This window comes from Rattus norvegicus, chromosome 7, assembly GCF_036323735.1.
Source record: "Rattus norvegicus strain BN/NHsdMcwi chromosome 7, GRCr8, whole genome shotgun sequence".
NCBI classification, from domain to species: domain Eukaryota; kingdom Metazoa; phylum Chordata; class Mammalia; order Rodentia; family Muridae; genus Rattus; species Rattus norvegicus.
The window spans coordinates 65,150,531-65,173,786 of NC_086025.1; the positions used below are offsets into that span (position 1 = coordinate 65,150,531).

Consider the following 23,256-nt stretch of genomic DNA (forward strand, 5'->3'; position numbering starts at 1 on the left):
GTATTAACTTTCAAACCAGGGGATGCCTATTTAATTTATCAGAGTGGACCAGGCCTCCAGATTCTCCCAGCATCCCTCTGTTCCTACTTGTTAAAGACTGTGACTAGCACACCCACCCTCTACAGTCTAGGGGCTGGGTTCTCCTTCCAGTGCACCTTTGACCTCCTGGCTGCTATACTTGGTTCTCCTCTCTCCCTTCCTCCTCTCCCCATACGTTCAGAAACATGACCACTCTGGACTCCCTCAGATGTGTCTCCATCTGGTTATGTCTCCCTTATATCTATAATAAACTTTCTTTTCCACCATACCTAGGAGCAGTCATGTCCTTTCCTTTCCTTTTTATGTATTTTTTCATCCAGTGTGTACAACCATGCCTGTTTTGTCTTTTGTTGTTGTTGTTGTTGTTGTTGTTGTTGTTGTTTGATTGTTTTGTTTTCAGACAAGGTCTCTGTGTAGGCCAGGCTGACTTGTGGCCTCCAACGAATTGGAGTTATAGCCATGTACCACCATGTGCAACTGGTTTTTGTTTCCTACCATTGTTCTGATTTATTTAAGATCTTTGTGTTGTGGGGTCTTTGATTGTGATAGAACTTATCTCCTTGTTAGGTAGGCTTAATTCTAGAGAAAATATGGCCTTGGAAATTCAGCAGCCTCCTGAATCACTCTGAGTGGTCAGGTTCTTGTCTTAAAAACAGTGAAGAATAACAAGCTAGAACAGTAGAGGAGTCAGAGTTTTACTGAGGAAGAGAAGAAGTTTGGCCTCTTGCCCGTCCTTTTTACGCCCAGTACTTGGGTCTGGTTGGTTTATGTAGGTAAACGAGGGGTTGTGCTGAGAGCCTTCGGTTTTTGAACTGAAGGCTGTGGAGGACTGTGGTTGAGTGGAGATAATGCTCAGGAAGAGCCTGCCATCCAGATATTAGGAGGAGGAAGAACCAGAAGTGAGACGTGGGTGGTCAGCTAAAAGCTTAAAGGCTAGTGGTCTTGTTATGTTAATGTCGAAGCCTTTTAAAATTTACAGCTCCTGCCTAGCGACTTACACATTTAAATTCCAGCACTGAGGCCGAAGCAGGAAGACCTGTCTGAATTTGGGATCCATCTGGCCAGCCAGTTCTACACAAGTGAGACCCTGAGTCAAACAACAGAACCATCCACAGCTTCTTAGGTAAATCTATGGAGAGTGAACTTTGTTGTACAGACTCTTTGCTCACAAGGTTCAATCTAATATTTATATGAAGGAGGGCTTCTGAGCTAAATTTAAAGCTTTGGAGCTAAATTTGGCAAGACTTGCAGTTTGGGGCCAGCAGCTGCACCCACTGCAGTGTTGATTGGGAAGCTGGTGCTGCCATTGCCAGATATTTCTTCTGAGGTCAGCCTAGAGCTTCTGCCTGCACAATACTCATCAAGAAAACAGCCTGCCAGTTTGTAACGATCCTTTTTATCCTTATCTGTCTGAAAGAAGCCTCCTTACTCCATCTCTGTCTTTGGACATTTGCCTCTGGTGCCCACCTCTGGAAAGGCAAGGCACGGCACTCCTACTCTTCTGGTTTGGTGCTGTGCTCATGATGCTCATGTCTCTCTGTGTATCTATAAGAGTGTAGTTTGTATGACATACTGTGTATGGTGAGTCCTTAAAACACTACCATATTCTTAAAATAAAATGAACTGACTTGGGGCATGGGTGGTAGTGCCTGGCATTGATCTGGGGGCCTTGTATACACTAAGTGTGTGCTGTGCCACCGAGCTGCCTTATGACCCCTTTCCCCCCAATCTAGAATTTTAAATGAGCCAAATATCAAATAAAAAACACTAAGCTGTCCAACATCCTTTATCTTCTTTTAGCTTTATGCTATAACATATTTTGGGAGGAGAGCCAGCCTTTAATGGCTGAGCCATCTCATCAGTCCTATGTTATAACTTAGAGACTCACTCTTTTGTATCTTTTGAGGCTTTTCCCTTTTTTGTATTGCTTTTTAACCTACCAGAGTGCATTGACAAGGACCAGCAATGTGTGCGACACTCATAACAAAGCAACTCTCTCTGCATGGAGCTTTTACGCTTTCTGTACCTTCTCTAGTATGTATGGAGAAAGAAGAGTTAATTTTTTTTTAAAGGGAAATGAACCAGAGAAAAGCAGAAGTGGGCTAGTCAATGACTCAGTGGGCAAAAGTGACAGCCACCACCTTGCCAGCCTGAGTCCTGTCCTCAGAGCCCACATAGCGGAAGGAGACAACTCTGCCCTCCACACATGCGTGTATCCACTTGCATACACACACAAAGAAATAAACAAAATGTAGAAGAAAAATTAATTTATAAAAGAAACAGAGAGTGGGCGAGCAAGCAAGTGGCATTGCCCATGTATGGTCTGAAAGTCTGAGACTCACTGAAAGGCCTGAGAAGTAGGCATGACATGGAACAGCTAAAAACATCAGTTCACTAGAGAACCTCTGTGTGAAAGTAACTTTTATTCTCCTGATGTAATTATCATCTCCAAGGCTCACTGCCTCTGTCTGCTGGTCCTGCAAGCTTCTAGCCTCGGTAATCTAATCTAGGCCTAGAATTTTCACCCTATGAGACTTACTGCTGAATCAGGTCACTCTTTCTTGTCTTTCTGAACTCTGGCTGGCTGATTCAACTTAGTTCTGGCTCAAACTCCTCCCCAAGGTGACTGATTCAATCTGGCTTCTCCTGACCTCTCCTGAATTGCTCTACTTGGCCTCAAACTAACTTTGGCAGTCTTGTTTTAAACTTCTGGCTTCCCCTGTCTTCACCTGCATCTGGCTTGTTCTCTCTGCAACCTGTCTCTATACAACTGTCCTGTAAAACTGTCTCCTTCCTTTCCTCCTTCTCTGCCTGCACTGTGCTCTTAAGTTACCTCCCTTTCCTCTCTCTTCTCATGAGAGTTGGGCAGATCCTATCCTGTGAGGTCTTTCTCTGATTCGTCACTTTTTCTGCCACTCAATTAAACATTACTTTCAAACATGGGTAATTCCTTCTACAAACTAGCTTTACCTTTATTGTTTGGGATTAAATATGCAAGGGCTAGAGAGATGGTTCAGTGGTTACTAGCACTGACTGCTTTTCCAAAGGGCCAGGGTTCAAGTCACAGCACCTTCATGGGGGCTCACAACCGTCTGTAACTCCAATTTCAGGGAATCTGACACCCTCAAATAAATTAAATTTAAAAAAGAAGAAAAGAAAAGGTGTGTACTAAGGACATGTCTGTACTCTAGCTAGAGGGATTCAAACTAAGGGCTGAACCACGACTAGAGACAGGTTTTTTTGTTTTTTCGGTTTTTTTGTTTGTTTGTTTGTTTGTTTTCAGTATATAACACAATAACACAACCTTGGGGTTCATAGTGTGATCAAATATCCTCATCAAGTATGCATGCTTTTTTTCTTAAATGAGTGAAGGAAAACCATTTTATATCTAAAATTCTTGAATACATTTATCCTAAGCAGTCAATGAGAATTGCTAATAAAGATACAGATTCAAAGGTGTTCATAGAATATTTTATTGTAAAATTGATAGCTGCTTGAATTCACAATAATGAGGAATGGTTAATAAATTATTGTCCATGGATGAACAGAATATTTTTTAAAGATTTATTTATTTATTTTATGCATGTGAGTACACTGGCTTTTTTCAGACACACCAGAAGAGGATATCAGATACCATTACAGATGGTTGTGAGCCACCATGTGGTTGTTGGGAATTGAACTAAGGACCTTTGGAACGGCAGTCACAAGCCATCTCTCCAGCCCACCAGGATATTCCTTTAGTTAAAGTTAATTTAAAACCTGCTGTGGTATTTTACATTTATAATCTTAGCACTGAAGAGGCTGAAACAGGAAGATTGCTAATTCAAAAGCATTTCATCTGCGTAGTGGGGCCATAGCCAGCCTGAATACATAAAATCCTGTCTTTTAAAGATTACTAAAGCAGATCCGATGCCTCCTGACAGTAAGTTCAGCAGTTAGAAGGCCAAGACCCCTATGAGGACACTATTAGTTTGAGGACAGTGTGGGTAATAGTGAATTCCAGGTCAGGGTGGAATACAGAATAAGACCCTGTCTCAAACAAACATAACAAAACCCCTGACAGAAAAAGAGATCAGTGGAATGGAATAGCCTGTAACTCCAGTACGTAAGAGGTGAAATTATAGATCATGAGTTCCAGGCTAGCTTAGACTACTGAGTAAAAAGTTCAATTAGAGAAGAAATTTAAGTGTAATATTGTTACAATTTCAGTATTTGGTAAAAGTATTCTAGATGTATCATATAATTACATAAAAAATACTGGATATAAAAACATCCAATATGGATATTAATTATATATAAATATAAGAGTAAAAACCGGGTTGGGGATTTAGCTCAGTGGTAGCAAGCGCAAGGCCCTGGGTTCGGTCCCCAGCTCTTAAAAAAAAAAAAAAAAAAAAAGAGTAAAAACCAGATTATTCTTAAGTATGTTGCTATTAATAATGGTAGTAATGGCAGAATTACAGATCATGGTTGATTTTCATTGGATTTTCTGTACTTGTGTTTGAAATATAAAGAAACCTTAGGGGCTGGGGATTTAGCTCAGTGGTAGAGCGCTTACCTAGGAAGCGCAAGGCCCTGGGTTTGGTCCCGGAAAAAAAGAACCAAAAAAAAAAAAAAGAAACCTTAGCTGAATGTGATCCTTCGTGTGTGCGTGTGTGTGTGTGTGTGTGTGTGTGTGTGTGTGTGTGTGTGTGTGTGTGTGTGTGTGCAATGCCAGGTTTGGGAGGCTAAAGCAGATAATTGCAAATCTGAGCTCAACTTGAGCTGTATAGTGAGACCCTACCTCGAGAACCCAAGGGCAGGGGCAGCAGAGAGCACCTTTAACCCCAGCACTTGGGAGGCTGAGGCCAGTGGATCTCTGTGAGTCTGATACCAGTCTGGTCTGTAGAGTGAGTTCAGGACAGCCAGGGCGACATAGATAAACCCTATCTTGGGGGTGTAGTGGGGGGTGTGGGAAATATACCCAACCAAAATAAGCTCCAAGGGGGAGGGAGAATCTTGCTTTTCTTTTTTAAAAATGGTTTTATTATACTTGTTAATTCTATGGCTATGTGTGCTGGTGGGTGTGTGCAGACAAGTACCGACAGCCATTGTCAGCTAGCCCTCTCCTTTCCTTATGTGGGGCCACAGGTCCAGTAGTCATCAGGTGATGGAGTGACTTAGTGCTGTCTGGCCAGCCCTTCTTCCTGATCTTAAATCAACATCTCTGCATAGACACTTAGCGTTAAATTGAGATAAAGGGGGTACTCTGTGTAAATCAAGAGCACTGGAAATAAAAAATAATAGCTATGGTTTGTTGTTGGTGGTGGTGGTGGTTTTGTTGTTTTGTTTTATTTTTTAGATAGCCTTTCATCTACCCTAGGCTCGCCTTCAACTTGCCCTGAAATTCCGATCCTCTTGCCACGACCCCTAAGTGTTAGACTCATGGGTGTCCTGACTTGCCCGGGTTGTGCAGTGTTGCAGTAGATGAGGACCAGGCTCCCTGTGTGTGAGGTCAACAGCTCTCAGGGTAGCTGCACCTCTAGGCCTGCTGCTTCTGTCCCCATTGCCACTGTCACAGGAAAGCTTCCTATGTCAGAGTGTTGGGTTCTTGTATTAAGGAATAACATCATTCAGAAAACGTCTTTCCATGCAGCTTCTTGTCCTTCTGGACTAAACAGCTCAAGATCTTTACAGATACTTTTATATCTGTGCTTGTGTGTTTGCATGCCTACCTGCCATGATGCACACGTGGACTCAGAGGACAGTTTGCTGGGTCAACCTGGAACTCAGGTTGTCAGACTTGGTGCTGGGTGCACTCCCTGCTGAGCCTCCTCTCAGGGGATATTTTAATTTAATTTAATTTAAATATCTTCAACAGGAAGATGGTGAGGGTGCTTGCTACAGGAGCCGGTCAGCCTGAGCCTGAGGGGAAGGAGAGAACTGGCAGACAAGGCCTGACTTGTAACCAAGTGTGCAGTGCAGCCGTGCGCCCACATCACACACAGTGATGCTGGGAGGAGGAAGAGAACAGCAATGGCAGGGTTGCCTGGGTTCCCAGCTCTTGAGAGCTGAAGATAGCAGGATCAGAAGTTTAGGGTCATCCTTGCCAACACAGGACTTCAAAACCAGCACAGGCTACATGAGACCCTGTCTTAAAAATAAACAGAAGGCTAGAGACAGGAAGAAAAGTATAGGTTGAATTGTTTAGTTTTAGTTTTATAATGACAATAAACTAACTGTACAGAGAGAAGTAATGAATGTCTTTTCTATAACTTGCTTTTTTTTTTCCCCCCGGAACTGGGGACTGAACCCAGGGCCTTGCGCTTGCTAGGCAAGCGCTCTGCCACTGAGCTAAATCCCCAACCCCTCTGTAACTTGCTTTTAATAGTTTTAATATAATTAGGACTCAAACAAAAAGTAGGATCTCTCCTTTTCTGGGTTGTCTCCTTAAGAGTTCTTGGGAAATTTTAACTGGGCATGTGTCAGACACAGAAAGATTACTATGAGGCTGAAGCCATCCTGGGCCACATGATGAGCTCCAGACTAGCCTGAGAGTTGCTCAGAAATGTAAAAATAAAATTAAAATATCTTATAGAAACTTGAAACAAAAGTTTTTCTCAGTTCCAAGAATTTCTTCCATTAATAACTGTTTTTCCTATGGAAATGAATGGTGCTAAAGGGGTCCAGATCAACCCAGATGGGCATGTAAAAACTTACATTCACTCCTGTTGGTAGCTGTTTTCCTCTGAGCAGTAATGGTGAAAAACTTTGTTTCTCTCTTTTCTTTTTTCTCTTTTTGTTTTTCTTCTTTAGATATAAGAGATTGAACCTAGGGCCTTGCAATGCTGACATGCGATGGCCAGTTCACATACTCAGCTGACATCCAAGATTTGTACCATTTGCTTTCTTATTTCTAAGAGTATCAGGTGTCTTTATTCTGATAGGGAGGAAAGAAGATGTTGGTGGTTGAGTTCAGAAGCTTGCACCTGCTACTGATCTCTGACCTCCGCCTCTGAGACTTAAACATATTCATTAGAGTATGTATTTCCCCAGCAGGGCTAATACTGTTCAGTACTGTGTGCTGTGATGATGATGTTGGGCAGCGGCAATGACTCAGTCGGCTGCATGGTCTCAGGGAGTAAAGGACAGATAACACACAGGCTACTATGTTGCTGAGTTGTGGTGCTCAGTCAGTTAGGTGTATGTGTATGAGTGTTTTGCCTGTGTGTATATTACATGTACTAGTGCATTCAGTGACCTCAAAGGCCAGAACAGAAGAAGGTGTTGGAGCCCTCTGGAACTGGAATCACATTGTGTTGTGAGCCGCCATGTGAGTCCTGGGAAATAAACCCAGGTCCCCTGCAAGAGCAGCTCTTAACTGCAGAGCCATCTCTCCAGCTCCTGATTTAATGTTTCAACTTGGAGTAAGTTTATTATGAAATAACCCTATTGTAAGCTGAGGAGTATCTACATTTCTATATGTTCATTAAATATCAGTCAAAAGAATTACTAGAGTATCTTAATATAATCTTTATGCCAAGATAATTGTTTTGCTTTTATAACAACATTGGTGTACCTGACATTATTAGAGTCTATACTGAAAAACTGTTAAAATAGGGACTGGAGAGAAATTTGCTGCTCTCACAGAGGACCCATTTTGGTTCTCAACACCCATGTCTAAAACTCTAGTTCCAAGGGCTATGATGTTCTCTTCTAGCCTCTGAGAGAACCTTCACTCGTGAACACATATACCTTACCCCCACATAATTAAAACCAAAATAAAGCTTTCTAAAAAATAGTTAAATAGGACTGGAGACATAGTTTGGTTGATGAAGTGGTTAACACATTAACATGAGAACACAAGTTAGATCTCCAGCACTCGTGTAAAAGCTGGTGAAATGGTCACATACACACCTGTGACAGTACCTTAGTACTGGAGAGCAGATACAGGAACAGACCTGTGCCTTACTGGCTGAACTGAATTGAATTTGTGACACAAAAACAAACATAAAAAGGTGGCAAACAATTAGGAATACATCTTAGGGGCTGGGGATTTAGCTCAGTGGTAGAGCGCTTGCCTAGGAAGCGCAAGGCTCTGGGTTCGGTCCCCAGCTCCAAAAAAAAAGAACCAAAAAAAAAAAAAAAGGAATACATCTTAGGTCAACCTCTGGCTTCAACATGCTCGTGCATACATGTGTTCCTATACATATATGCACACAAACAAGTGAATATGCACAAAAGTGTTAAATAGAAAGATTAATGTTTTAATTAAATAAAATTAAATTTAAAAAATAAAAATTAATACATGTTTTACTACAGTTAAAGAACACACAAAGAGCACTGTGAACTTGCTGAAAATCCGTAAGTTCCTGACCTGATTCTGTCTAGTTCTTAGTACTCTAGTGACTCCAGAAAGCAAAGGGTAGAGACCAAGCTCTGTTTATTGTACCCTGAGATATTTCATCAGTTATTGGTGAATGGCATCTAAGAAACAGGAGTGCCTTATATAATATGCCAGGTGAATTGTGAACTGTAAGTGTATGCCAGTGAGAGATGTTGGCTTGGCCGGCCAGCCAGCCAGCCTGCCTGCCTGCCTGCCTGCCTGCCTGCCTGCCTGCCTCCTTCCCTCCCTCCCCCCTCCCTCCCTTCCATTCCTCCTCCTCTTCTTTCTCCTCCTCTTCTTCCTTCTCCTCATGGAATGTTTGCAGGTAAAGGAGAAGGAATGGGGTCAAATGAATGTGAAGAGCAAATACATTATTTTGGCATTGAGAACAGCAGGGGTGTTTTGTTTTGTTTTTTCCCTTTAGAGTAGTGGAGGATGGTGTAGCAGGGATATACAGAAAAAAATGACAGATGTAATAAAATTCTGAGTATTATAAGAACTGTGTTTGAAAATATGACAGTAAAGGCGTAAGATATGTCAGTTTCCATGCCTGTTATATTTAAAAAACAAAACAAAACATAAAAAGGCAGTAGTCCTAAGTTAGTCTTCATGTCAGTTTTCTGACCATTTGGATTCTTGGAATTCTTTCCTAAAACTGAGCAAGGGAAAAAAAAATCCAGTGTTGCTTTCATAGAGTCACTGCCATTTCTGTTCATCTCTCCTGCCCCAAGGTGAATGGTTAGGATGCTTATTTATCTGCAGAGACCATCTCTCAGCATTTGCAGCAGTGTCTGTGGAAACTGGTTTTATTTAAGATGGGAGGGTAAGCTCATTTTGTAGCTCTTAGTGACAGAGACTGTTGCCATGGAATCCTGCATCAGATTGGCTGACCTAAGGGCCAATGAAAAGACAGAGCATAAAACATACCCTCATTTACCCTTGAAGAATCCCTTATTTGGTGATTTATAACATTAATATTATCAGAATGTAGAGCCATAATATAAGATGTTTAAAAAATGATAAAAGGTGCTTTTCTCAAAATTTCTTGTTAAATCTGAATACTATATCTGTATATTTTCAATGTGATCTGATTGGGAGATGAAGTCCTTACCTCCTATCTGTAAATTATACTCCTGCTGCAGCCAGCTGGGCATGTGACAGGCTTGTGTGGTTTGTTTTTTGTGACAGGGTTGTTTGGTTTGGTGTTTGTTTGTTTGTTTGTTTTTGTGACAGTGTTGTTTTGGTTTGGTTTTTCAAGACAAGGTTTCTCTGTAACATCTCTGGCTGTCTTGGAACTTGTTCTGTAAACCAAGCTGGCCTCCAGCTCACCGAGATCCACCTGGCTCCAGGTGCTGAGATTAAAGGGTAGCTCCCACACCCGGCTGACAAGTTTTAATTCTAAGCATGGCCATGATAGGCCAGAAGTGATTTGTCTCTATATACACTGTAATTTTGCTACTGTTATGAGTCATAATCTAAATACTTGTATTTTCCTGATGGTCTTAGACCAAAATCAACTTGGGAAGGAAAAGGTTTATTTCATTTTGCTGCTTGTAGTTATCATCCAGAAAAATTGGTCAGGAACTCAAGCAGGCTAAGACCTGGATCCAAAAACTGAAGCCACTGGCGTGGAGAGTGCTGTTTCTGGCTTACTTGCTGTGGCTTGCTCAGCCTGCTTTTTTATAAACCCCAGGACCACCTGCCCAGGAATTGAACTGCCAACAGGGAGCTGGGCCCTTCCCTATCATTAATCAATGAAGATAATACCCCACCAGCTTGCTTACAGGCCAGTCTCATGGGGGCATTTTCTCAGTTGAACTTCTCTCTTCCCAGATGGCTCTGGCCTTTGTCAAGTTTACATAATAACTAGCCAGCACACTCAGAGAGCTAAAAATAAATAAATAAATAAATAAATAAATAAATAAATAAATAAATAAATAATCATGAGAAATGGACTTTAGATTGAAGAGAAAGATAGGAGAGTTTATAAACCTAGTCTTTAGGTCTCCAAATATAGCCTGCATTGACTCAAAAAGAAGAAAAGGCCTTAAATCTAGGTACCTTTCTATTCAATACTTTATATCCTAAAATTTCCTTAATGGTCAGTTACTTTGGAATACCTAGAACTTGGTTAAGGGATCAGAGTAGCCAAGTTAAATTCTTGCATTTGCCCCTTTAATGTTGACTTGAAGTTCATTTCTCCAAGCTTTGGTTTTCTCATCTGAAAAATACTCTAGTAAAGAATTAGTTATATTACAGCGATAGAATCTTTTAGTAATAATAAATAGAAGGGCTGGAGAGATGGCTCAGTGGTTAAGAGCACTGACTGCTCCTCCAGAGGGTCCTGAGTTCAATTCCCAGCAACCACATGGTGGCTCACAACCATTTGTAATGGGATCCGATGCCCTCTTGTAGTGTGTCAGCAACAACTTACTAATATACATAAAATAAACAAATATGTTTAAAATAATAATAAATGAATAATATCAAAGTCATAGAACAAATGTAGACTTTGCTTTGTTTTGTTATTTTGAAAATGTAGACATTAAGAGAGAGTTAAGAGTGCCTAGTGCTCTTGCAGAAGACCTGAGTTCAGTTCCGAGCACCCATGTGCGGTGGCTCACAACCACCTGTACTTCAGCTCCAGGGAAATCAGACACCTTGGACTCCTCAGGCACCTGCACTCACACACACGTAGTTTATTAAATTAGTTTTAAAAAAAAAGAAAAGAAAAAGAAAATCTTTAAAAAGTCAGTGTAGACATTGAAACAGTGGGGACATTGAAGTCAGACAGCACTGAGGTTCTGGTCTCTTTCTCTCACTTACCTGATAATGCGCCCTGATCAGGCTGCTTAGCTGTACTCAGGTAAGAATTCAAGTGCATAAAGCAGTGGGCCATGATCCCGCTCAGTTAGTATAGACATCATTTTCTTTCCTGATTCTGTCAGAAAACATAAGTTTGCTGGGTGTGGTGGGACACACCTTCAATTTCAGCACTCAGAAGGCAGAGACAGGCAGCTCTCTGTGAGTTCAAGGCTGGCCTAGTCTACATAGCAAGTTCCAGACCAGCAGGGCTCTGTAGTGTACTTTATTCCTCTCAACCCCAAAGAAAGAAAATAGAGAAAGGAAGAAAGAAAATAAAAGGATTGTGGTGCATGAACCTCTACTGTTTTATCATTTTTCACCCCAACTCCTCTCTGTCATTCTACCAGGTAAATCCCCAACATGTTGTCTTTCAAGCTTCTTGTCTTCTCCCCTCCCTCCCTACTTGTGGTAGCTTCGAGTCCAGTTAGTGCTGCCTGACCTTGCTGCCTTGGTCTTTTGTATGTCTCACACAGGTAATCATAGTGGTGGAGAGCCATGTCATGTTCACAAGGCAGCTTTGCATAGGATCATCACCCGGATCTTACCTTCCTGCCTTCCTTTTTCATCAGTGTCTCCTGACCCTGTGGGGGAGTTGATAAAGGTGTCCATTTAAGGCTGAGCATTCCGTTGGTTCTAGAGTTACAGATTGTTATAAACTGTCATATGAGTGCTAGGAATTGAACCTGGGTTCTCTGGATGAACAACCAGTACTCTTAACCACTGAGCTCTCTCTCTAGCTACCTTTTATTAGATTTTTAAGTTACATTTCAAAGTAATGGGTTTCCATAAATGTGTATGTATACACATACATATGTATCCATATATGTACATACTTAATTTTAGTTAACCACCTCCCACACCTTCTCCCATACCTCCATCCCATCTCTGTCTAAATCTCTAACTCCTAGTATCCCACACACACTTTATTTTTTTTAACCCTTTGTTCCTATTATTTAATTCCTGAGAATGTTCTTTTTTTAAAGGTTGTCATTTTCTTTCTTTTTTTTTCCTCTTTCTTTGTTTTTTGTTGGGGCAGAGGTTTGTGGAGATCAGAGGAGAGTTTTGCACAAGTTGGTTCTCTGTCTATCATGGAGGTTCTGGGGATCCAACTCAGGTCATCAGGTACTTCCAAGTACCTTTCTTTACCCATTGAGCCATCTTGCTGGTTTTTGTTTGTTTCTTTGGTTGTTGTCATTTGTGTGTGTGTGTGTGTGTGTGTGTGTGTGTGTGTGTGTGTGTGTGTGTAGTTAAATACACAGATCTTAAATGTTTTGTTAATGAGTTTTGGAAGTTATATACTGCACCTTTAAAACCATGCTGCTGAGGCTGGAAAAATGTCTCAGTGATTAAGATCTCTCACTGCTCTTACAAAGGACCAAGGTTCAACTCCCAGTACTCCACATGGCTGTACACATACATCTCTTAACTCCTTTTCCAGGGGATCCAGCAACCTCTTCTGGCCACCACAAACTCCAGGCACACTTGTCTTTGTTTTAAACAATGATTTATTTATCTAATGTGCTTTGGTGCTTTATGTGTATGTCATAGCTCCTAGAACTGGAGTTGCAGACAGTTGTGAGCTGCCATGTGGATGCTGGGAATTGAACCTGGATCCTCTAGAAGAGTAATTGGTACTCTTTACCACTGAGCCATCTCTCCAGCCCAGAAATAAATCTTAATGGGGCTGTAGAGATCGCTTAGTAGTTAAGAGCACTGATTGCTCTTCCAGAGTCCTGAGTTCAATTCTCAGCACCCACATGGTGGTTCACAACCATCTATAGCAGGATCTGATGCCCTCTTCTGGTGTCTGAAGAGAGCTACAGTGTACTCAAAAAAAAAAAATCTTAAAAAAAATCATTAAAAAAAAAAAAGAAAAAACATTACTACAAACAAAATAGAATATTTCATTTTGTTTATTTGGGGTTTGGTTGCTTTTGTTTTGGAGACAGGGTTCACTCTGCAGCCCAAATGGGCCTGAAACTCATGACAACTGTCTTGTCTTAACCTCCCAAATGTTATATTATAGGAATGAACCACCATATCCATCCAGCAAGATAGACTAGTTCTGTTAACTCATGAAAAGTCCTGTATTTTCTCTTATTGCCAGTATCTGCTTTGCTCTTACCCCTAATTCTTTTTTTTAAAGATTTATTTATTATATATAAGTACACTCTGGCTGTCTTCAGACACACCAGAAGAGGGCATCAGATCTCATTGCAGATAGTTGTGAGCCACCATGTGGTTGCTGGGATTTGAATTCAGGACCTCTGGAAGAGCAGTCACTGAGCCATCTCTCCAGCCCCAACCCTCTTTTTTTTTTTTTTTTTTCACTGTAATTCGTAACACTTTATTAAGAAGGAACCGATGTCAGTACTGCTATGTAAACAATGACAAAGATCAAGGGAAACACATCAGGGGTCATGTAGACAGTATTATACATTGTCCTTTATATAATCAATATATAATAGTTAAGGAAACTTTAATCCTTATTAAGCAAACATTTTTGCATACACTGCTTTCTCCTTATCTTTCTGTGCCTTTATCATTTGTGTGACTTTAAGCAATTCTGCCTGGATAGCTTTATCTCCTGGGGCTATCTCCTTTACCTTCTTAAAATCAGCCAATACTTGATCATATTCTTTCAATCCTTGCAATCCTTGCGCTTTTCGGTATTGTGCTTTAGTGTTTGAAGAGTCCATTTCAAGAGCCTCCAAGCAACTGTCAGTTGCCCCCTGCCAATTTGACATCTTCAAGTTACAAGCACCAACATTCAGCTGCACACAACTTAAGGCTCTAGGTTGCAGTCTGGATAGATCTGCTTTCTCAATAACAGTCTTTGAACTATCCACGTACCTTAAAACCTTCACATATTTTTTAATAGCCATCTCCCAGTTCTGAGACTTGAAAAAAGTACTTCCAATGTTTTTTAAGTCTTCAAATATTAATAAAATATTATCTACATCCTTTAAGTCTATATCTGCATCCTCGGGGAAATCTGGATGACTATCCCCAGAGCCATCTTTAGGGAATATTCCCTAGTCATCCCCTTCCTTCAATTCTCCACATTCTGCAATAACAGAGTTTGGCAGGTTTTCCACCATTCACATCTACATTCAAGCATCCTTGCCACACCTAGTCCTTTTATTACTTGACCAAATACCACATGTTTCCCATCCACATGAGGAGTTAGACCTGTTGTGATAAAGAACTGAGAACCATTTGTATTGGGGCCTGCATTTGCCATGCTCAGCAAACCCTCCCGATCATGCTTATAGTGAAAATTCTTGTCTTCAAATTTTTCACCATAAATACTTTCTCTACCTGTCCAATTCTGAATTGAGAAGTCTCCACCCTCAATCATAAATTTCATAATAATTCGGTCAAAGGACATCCTTTAAAATGCAGAGGTTTCCCAGTTGTCCATCCAGTGCCCTTTTCTCCTGCACACAATGCACGAAAATTTTCTGCAGTTTTAGGAACAATATCTGCAAACAATTCTAAAACAATTCGTCCAACTCTCTCCCCACTGATGTCCACATCAAAGAAGACTTGTGAGTTCTTGGAATTGGAGGTCTTGGCTGGGAATGGGTGGAACATCTCTGCAGGCGCTGGAAAGCGGGACATGAGTGCCTTGTGTGCGAGAGGGACACCAACTCTAATTCTTTTTTTTTTTTTTTTTTTTGCTTCTTTTTTTTTCGGAGCTGGGGACCAAACCCAGGGCCTTGCGCTTCCTAGGCAAGCGCTCTACCACTGAGCTAAATCCCCAACCCCCCCAACTCTAATTCTTAAAACAACTACTTTCTAACTTAATCACCACTGGTTAATTTTACTTACTTTTTTTACTTCTTTTTTTTCCTTTAGATTTAGATTTTTTATTATTTGCGTTATAAATTTAGATTATTTTATTTTTATGAATGTTTTACCTGAATGTATATATGTGCACCATGTCAAAGAACACATCTGATCTCCTGGAACTGGAGTTACATATTGTCGCAAGCCACTGTAGGGGTGCTGGGAATTGAGCCTGAGTCTTCTGTAAGGATAACAAGTGTTCTTAACCGCTGAGCCAACTCTGCGGCCCTTCCCTTGTTTGTGGTTTTTTGAGATAGGGTCTCACAGCACAGTTCAGGTTTATGTTTCTTCTTTATCAGCCTGTTGTTCTGAGATTATAGTTACGCGCTTAGCTTAGTTTATTCTTGAGTTACATAAAATTATGGAGACAGAGTCCCTGTTTCTTTACAGCTTTGAAAGAATAATCTTTTCATAGTATTTTCAAAAGATTTTATTTAAATTTTTAAAAAGTGTGTGTGTGTGTGTGTGTGTGTGTGTGTGTGTGTGTGTGTGTGTGTGTGTTTGCGCGCGCGCCTGTTTACCATTGTGGATTTGTACATGCATGTTAGCACAGTGCCTGAGGAGACCAGAAGTGTTTTCCAGTTCCCTGGAGTATAGTTACCAGCACATGTGAGCTGCCAGGGTCCCTGTGCAAAAGCAGTCTGTGCTTTTACAGAACCACTACTTGTCTCTCTTTCCCTTGATATTTTGTTGTTTTTGCTGTTGTTTATATTGTTGTTGTTGTTTATTTATTTATTTGGGTGGGTGGTATGAATGAGTATGTCACTATGTATACATAGAAGTCAGAGGACAACTTTTCTAGAAATTAATTCTTCCTTTCTACTTTACTGAGACTTGATCTTTCTTGTTTCTGTTTCTGCACTGCACACTCTAGGCTATTTGACCTGTGAGCTCCCCACCAATACTCTGTCTCTTTCTTCCATCTTGATGTAGGAGTGTTGGATTTGCATACGTATGTCATGATATCTAGCTAATTTTACATTGGTTCCAGGGGTTCTAACCTAGAATATGCAGTGTGGCAGGAAAAACACAGAAAACAAGCCATGATTCAACAGTTGGAAGAGAAGAACTGATATCCAGAAAGTTGTGCCCATTTCACAATATAGTCTTGTTTGTTTGTTTGTTTGTTTGTTTGCCAAGATAGGGTTTCTTTGTGTCACCCTTGATGTCGTGGAACCTGCTCTGTAGACCAGGCTGGCCTCAAACTCAGAGATCCACCCATCTCAGCCTCCTGAGTACTGGGAGTTAAAGGTGTGCATCACCATGCCTAGTCCTCTGCATAATTATTAAATACTTTGTTTTGATTTGAGGAGGAGTTCCCAGGAAATGAACTCAGGTTGTGAGGCTTGGCAACATGTAGCTTCACCTGCTGAGCCATCTCACTGGCTCAATAAAACATTTTTAAATCTATTACTTTGAAGCAGTTTGCTCTTCATATGTGAATGAGTAAAACACTAGAAAACTTTACAAGGAATTTACCACAGGGTAAGGTAGGATCTTTAGTATCTATGATTGTCTTATTTATATTTTCTCTATCGGACATCGATTATAAAGGAGTCAATAAAAGCTAAGCTGATGTGTCCTGCAGTACTGAACTTAGGAGGCTGAGGCAGGACTCTAGGTTCAAGGCCAGTCTTAGATACGTATAGCAGACCCTGTCTCCGGAAAAGGGGACTGGGGAGAGAATAGAAATGAGTCTAGCTTTCTCTCTGGGTATCCCTATGTATTCCCTTTGCTCCGATGCTTTGGAAGTTGTTTATACAATTGATGGAAGAAAATGTAATCTCACTGTGTTCTGGAAGTGAAGAATAAATATGTAGTATTCTTTATGAAGTCGTTGAATCTTGACACCCCACCACCAAGGAGTATTTCTTCACTCTTCCAGTAGTCAGTCACTTTTGTGCAGTTCTAAGCCATTGAGTGTCTTCAGAAGATCCTCTGCCTTAAAAATTGTGCTTAAAAAAACAAAGCCAAAAGACCAGGATGCACTGTACAGTATGTGCAGATAGTTTACAGGGAAGTGCTCACATGGGCCCTCCTGGGAGCATCATGTCTTTGGTTTGTCCTGGTCCTGATTACATATGAATTAGTCCCTTTTCTTTTTCTTGTGTCAAAAAATAAAATCTACCTCCTTAATTTCTTCTGTATGTCAAACAAACCATCAAAGGGGGAATTATTTCTATGCCTCCTATTGGCTTTACAGCCGTTCTTTCTTTAAACACTGTGTTTAATTTGGTGTGTTTGTGTGCAAGTGATGAAGCACAAGGGTATTTGCATATGAATGTGCACAGAGTGTGAAGGCCAGAATACATTGAGCATCTTTCTCCATTCTCCACCTTTATACCTTTAAGACAGGATTTTCCACTGGGCATAGAGGTGCACACCTTTTCTCCTAACACTCAGGAAGTAGAAGCAGGTCAGTCTCTGTGGATTTGAGTTCACCTTGGGTTACATAGTTCCAGACCAGCCAGATTTATAAAGTGACAACTTGTCTCAAAAAAATTAGAGAGAGAAAGAGAAGGAGAGAGGGAGAAGAAAAGACAGGGTTTCTCACTGAGCCCAAAGCTTGCAATTTTTGACTTTTGTTGACTAGCCCTGTGAGCTCAAGGAATATGCCTGTCTCTACCCCTCAACACTGGAGTTATAGGCATATGCAACCTATATGTGTCTGGTTTTGTTTTTTCTTTGTGTTGTTTAGTTTAGTTAGGGTCTAACTGTGCAGACGAGGTTGGCTTCAAACTCACACAGATCCTCCTGAGTGCAGGGACTAAAGACTATAAAGACATAAGTCACCTTGCTCATGCCTGTGTTTTGTTGATGTTTATTTGTTTTTATGTGGGTTCTGAGTATTTGAAATCAGAACTTACACAGTAAGTACTTTTATTTGCCAAGCCAGGCTATGTTTCTGCCCTGTTCTTTCTTTTTTAGCCTTTAAAAAAAGTTAATACATGGCTAGACTTCTGGGGGATCATTCATCCATATTGTTGAGAGTTCTAAGCCTAAACTGAGCATCAAAACTATAGCACAGATGTGGGATGCTAAGGGGCAAATTAAGGATCCATTAACAAGCATCATTGGAACTACTATTTGAGTCATCAGTGGAATGTCTACAATCCATATATCTCACACTAAGCCATCCTTGCTGTATGAGTGCAGCCTAAGCTGTTCTCTTTGTATGCATGAGATACCCGGGGTCCAGGAAGAAGTGGTGTGCTTCCTGTATTCAGCTGATTGATGTCAAACCAATATCTCAGTCGGATTTTAATCCCTAATTCTATGTAATCTCTGCATTCTAAAAAAATATAATTACCTGGGTGCAGTGTAACTCCAGCACTCAGAAAGCTGAGGCAGAAGAATCACAAGTTAGAAGCCAGTCTGGTCTATATAGTGAGACCCTCATCTCAAAAAGGAATTAAAAGTAAAAAATAATGAAAAAAAGTTAATAAATTGATTCACCCTTAAGCTGTAACTTTCACTCCTCCTGCTCCAAGATTCATTACTAGGAATTTTTATTTGTCAGGAGTATGCAGAGACTTCTACATAGAATTACAGGACAAAAATTACCTTCATTAAAGGTTATTTTGGGGGCTGGAGAGATGGCTCAGTGGTTAAGAGCCCCGACTGCTCTTTCAGAGGTCCTGAGTTCAATTCCCAGCAACCACATGGTGGCTCACAACCATCTGTAAAGAGATCCGATGCCCTCTTCTGCTGTGTCTGAAGACAGCTATAGTGTACTTATATATAATAAATAAATAAATCTTTTTTTTAAAAAAAAGGTTATTTTGGAGAGTAAAAGAATGCCTTAACCTAAGAAATAGCTTTATTGAAAATACTAAGAATAATATTTTACAATATTAAACCAGGCACACAGCACTCAGGGCTGACACATGAAAACTGCTACAAGTTCAAGACCAGCTTGGGCAAGAGAGAGCAGGACCCTGGGCAGGTACAGGGCTGCCACTTGTAATGGTAGCACTTAGGAAGTGGGGGCAGGTCATCGTTGGCTACACAGTGACTCCCAAGCCCACCTAAGCTCAGCTGTCTAAATCTTCTTTCAAAAGGAGACAAACAATAAAAGCCACCCACAGGTGGTGGGAGAAGGGAGGAAAAAAGGTTTTGTATTTAGTGTCTTTGGATAGATCATAATCCAGAAATTAGTAACTCTCTCAGATCTTTCATGAGGAGCATATCCTATGTCCTCATTGCGGGGCATGCGTGCGTGCGTGTGTGCGTTTGAGCGAGCATGCACATACACGCAGTCAGGACAAGTTTTTTATTGCTGTTTTGGAGCAGTGACCATGCATGGAACTGAAGTGGTGGTAGTTGAAGACCTGACTTTAAGAAGCAAGGAATGCTTAAATAAAGAAACAAGATTAAACTGTTTTTTGTAAGGGGTTGACATGGAATGATGATTATTTTTGTTCAACATATGCATATCCGGTTTCTGGAGCTTCTGCACCTGTGATTGGCTGTCCAGTGCCAACAGGATATTCATTCTCAAGATTTTATTAGTGCATGTAGATGAGTGGTTTTCATGGTGGTTCTTTATATTGTGTGTTGTCAGACAAGATAGCTGTTTAATAAACGTGAGGATACAGCAACAACTGTTGCACAGCGTCACTTACAGGGTGCTGTTTTTGCTACTTAAGTTGGATATTTATCTACATTCCTGAAACAGTTTTTAGGGAGTTTTGTTATTTTGTTTTGTCCTGGAAAAACACGAATGCCTGTCTTCACAAAAGTGACTGCACAGTGACTTGAAATAGAACAAATGAGGACAGTGCATGAACTTCTAGTAAAAGATATTTGAAGACTGAAAAATGTATGTTTTCGTCATTGTTGTTGTTGCTGCTGTGTTGTGTTGTTTTGGGGCAGGGTCTCACTATGTAGGTAGCCCTAACTATCCTGGAACTCATTATGTAGATTTGGCTGGCCTCAAACTCATAGAGATCCGCCTTGAGTGCTGGATAGAAAGACATGTGGCACTAATGTCCAGCCCTGTGCTTGTTTTTAATTACTGGCATAGGAAGCTAAATTGGGGCTGATAGGAGCGAATAACAGAATGATTAATTTTGTCCTCTTTTTAAGGAAAGTTTTCTTAAAAGTAATAGTTTATATTTGAAGGTAAATACTTTGACTGTGCAGAAGGTGAACTAAGCCAACTGCCAGCCCTATGTGCTGTTTTTCTAGAACTTCAAAGGCTAACCTAACAGGACAGTGTAATACATATACTCATCTAGGGCCAGCAAGATGGTTCAGTAGGCTCAGTAGGAAAAGGCACTTGCTGCTGGGGAAGATGACCTGCTTTCTGCCCTGTACCCCATATGGTGAAAGGAGAGACCCAACAATCACAAGTTATCTTCTGACTTTCACCCACATGCTGTGGTATGAACACATAACATACACATATACACACAGGCACGATAAATTTTAAAAGTTTTTAAAGTTGATCATGTGTAAATATGACATGACATGAACAGACAGTTAAACTCTCATATATTAGCCAATGATCAAAAAACACCTTGAGGGTTATAACTCTTTCTATAGAAGCCCATAACAGTGTGCAATATTTTATATATATATCAGAGAGAAAACACTATTTTATTTTACCCATCTAGATGAGATTGGGCACATTCAAGGTGGTATGACCATAAACAGTACCTTCTTCAGCCTCCAGTCTCCCTGGTGCTGAGGATACAGGGACACCATAATGTGTAGCTGTCAACCATTTCTTTCCTGAGATGGGGTCTATCTATGTATCCCTGCTGTCCTGGAACTAGCTGTATAGAGCAAGCTGGCCTCTGCTTTTCAAGGGCTGGGGTTTTAAGTGTGTACCGCTACACCTGGCATGAAGGAGAACTTTTCTGTTTTAGGCAAACTAGGTTTCTAAACAGCTGCACAGACAGACAAGCAATAATCTTGCAGGCAGTTTAACTTGTACTGCATGAGGCTGCCTGTGCTTCTGTAAATTGTTTGAAGGATAAGAAACTGACTGGTTGACAAGTCTGAAGCATTGCTGACAATTTGTTCATTTAGTTCAAACTGTACAACTACACTGGGAGTAAGTGTGAGTGGGTTGAGGAAAAAAGAAACTGCTTGGTGATCCTGTAAGAAGGAGCTAAGTGTCTGACCTCAGCAGTGAAGGGAATAGATCTGTTCATAGAGCACCAGCTTGGGTAACTTTGGGAATCTATAGGAATCTAGTATTTCCCAGGCAGTGACAGTAAGTGATAAGACGCCACCCCAGTCATTTGCAATCTGTGTGGCTGAGTGAACCCAGGTAGTGAACAGCAAAACTGCAGTCCTCTCCCACTCCAGGAAGGTCTCGGTCTGTCTAGAGGACAGCGGCTAGAAAGTTCTTCTCTCCATGCATGCTTTCAGCTGTTTGAAAGACACAATATAAGATGGGGTGACTTGTATAATTTAGCTGCTTTTTGATAGTATGTAGCTTGAAACTGGTGAGGATTTTGCAGTTTATAGCTGTAGCAGTTCTCCCTTTTGTTAAAGAAGGATGTTTCTGCTGGTAAAGAGCTTTATGACACATTTTTCTAATCTAGTGACTTAAACAATATAGCTGAAAATAGGAGCACAATTCAGTAACAGCATATAAAGTGCCAAGAGAACTCAGAACTCATCCTAAGTTGCTTTAGAACTGAACTCGGGTGAATCTCAAAATAATTATGCTGAGGAAAATTGTCTAGACAGTGTGATTTCATTTCTGTGAAACTTGGGAAAATGTGTGTGGCTACTGATGTTGCTCAGTGGTGAACTATGTGCCTGGGTTGGGTCCATAGCACCCTATCGCCAATATCTAGAAAAGACAGATTAATTTGAAGTGACAGTAAGCAGACCAGATCTGGCCAGGAGCGATGGAAAGTCAAGGGAGAACTGTGTAATAGTAATAGTATTTACTGCTCAGTTGTCTGACGGTCTCACAGGGATATTAATTTGCAACTCATCAAATTTACATTTCAATTCATGTGGGTATCTAGACATGATAGCACATGCTTGAAACTCTAGCACTTAGAAGGCTAAGGCAGAGAGATCAATGTGAGCGTGAGGGAAGCCTGTTCTACATATTAAGTTCTAGGCTAGCCAGGAGGACATAGAAGATCCTATTTCTAAACATGTAATGTAATTAATCAGATATATGCTATATTATATGTCAGTTTTACTAAAATAAAGTTTAAAAAGAAGAGAAAGCTGGGTGTGGTTAGTATACACTTTTAAACCCAGTACTCAAGAGGCAAGCAGATCTCTGTGAGTTCCAGGACAGCCTGGTCTACTTGGTGAGTTCCAGGACAGCCAGGACTACCAACATAATGTGACTTTGTCTTGTAAAAACAGAAAATAAAAGCATAGATAGATAGATAGATAGATAGATAGATAGATAGATAGATAGATGGATGGATGGATGGATGGATGGATGGATGGATGGATGGATAGATAGATAGATAGATAGATAGATAGATAGATAGATAGATAGATAGATAGAAAGAAAGAAAGAAAGAAAGAAAGAAATTCATCCAAGGGCAGCATTTACCAGAGGACTTTCTTCTAGGTTGAAGGGAGACTGTTGGTAGTGTATGTGTCTGTGTGTGTGTTTTAAAAACAAGCCTTGTGTGTGTATACAAAGCTGTTACTCTTATCATTTGCGTTTCCTGTTTCTTCAGAAATCCATAGAAGCTGCTATACCCTGCTGCAGAACATGTCTAACAGTAACACTACTCAGGAGACTCTGGAAATAATGAAAGAATCAGAAAAAAAACTGGTGGAAGAATCTGTAAACAAAAATAAATTTATATCCAAAACTCCAAGTAAAGAAGAAGTTGAGAAGGAGGGTGAAGAGAATGGTCTGCGTCAGGAGACACAGGTAAGGGTTAAGTGTGCCATGTTCACAGTCCTTTAACTTGAAGAGACAGAGAATCTGCTGATTACTGATGTCACCTCTCCCCAGCTTCACCCAGAGCCAGGCACAGTGGTGCAGTCCTGTTCTAGTTTGCTTTTCTGTTGCTATGGTAAAACACTGATGAGAAGCAGTTGGAGGAAAGGGTTCATCTCAGCTCACAAGCCAGTTTATTTTCTAGGGAGGCCAGAGCAGGAGCTGAAGCAGAAACCATGGAGCCATTACAGAA

General features: G+C 40.7%; 1 protein-coding gene and 1 pseudogene across 43 annotated transcripts in view; one reads left to right on the plus strand and one right to left on the minus strand.

The window, feature by feature from the left end:
* R3hdm2 (R3H domain containing 2) overlaps nt 1-23,256 on the plus strand; it is a 128,179-nt gene that overhangs the window by 52,846 nt on the left and 52,077 nt on the right. For 36 of the 43 annotated variants that reach the window (XM_063263810.1, XM_063263808.1, XM_039079498.2 and 33 more), the window contains one exon: nt 22,795-22,994. In XM_063263810.1, the coding sequence (XP_063119880.1) occupies nt 22,830-22,994 (165 nt within the window). In that variant the 5' untranslated portion in view covers nt 22,795-22,829. Of the gene's footprint in view, nt 1-1,018; nt 1,163-22,794; nt 22,995-23,256 lie in introns of those variants that run through there. The other 7 variants (XM_063263807.1, XM_039079496.2, XM_063263819.1 and 4 more) reach the window with 2 other exon arrangements.
* On the minus strand, nt 1,016-22,796 carry LOC134479885 (peptidyl-prolyl cis-trans isomerase D-like; annotated as a pseudogene).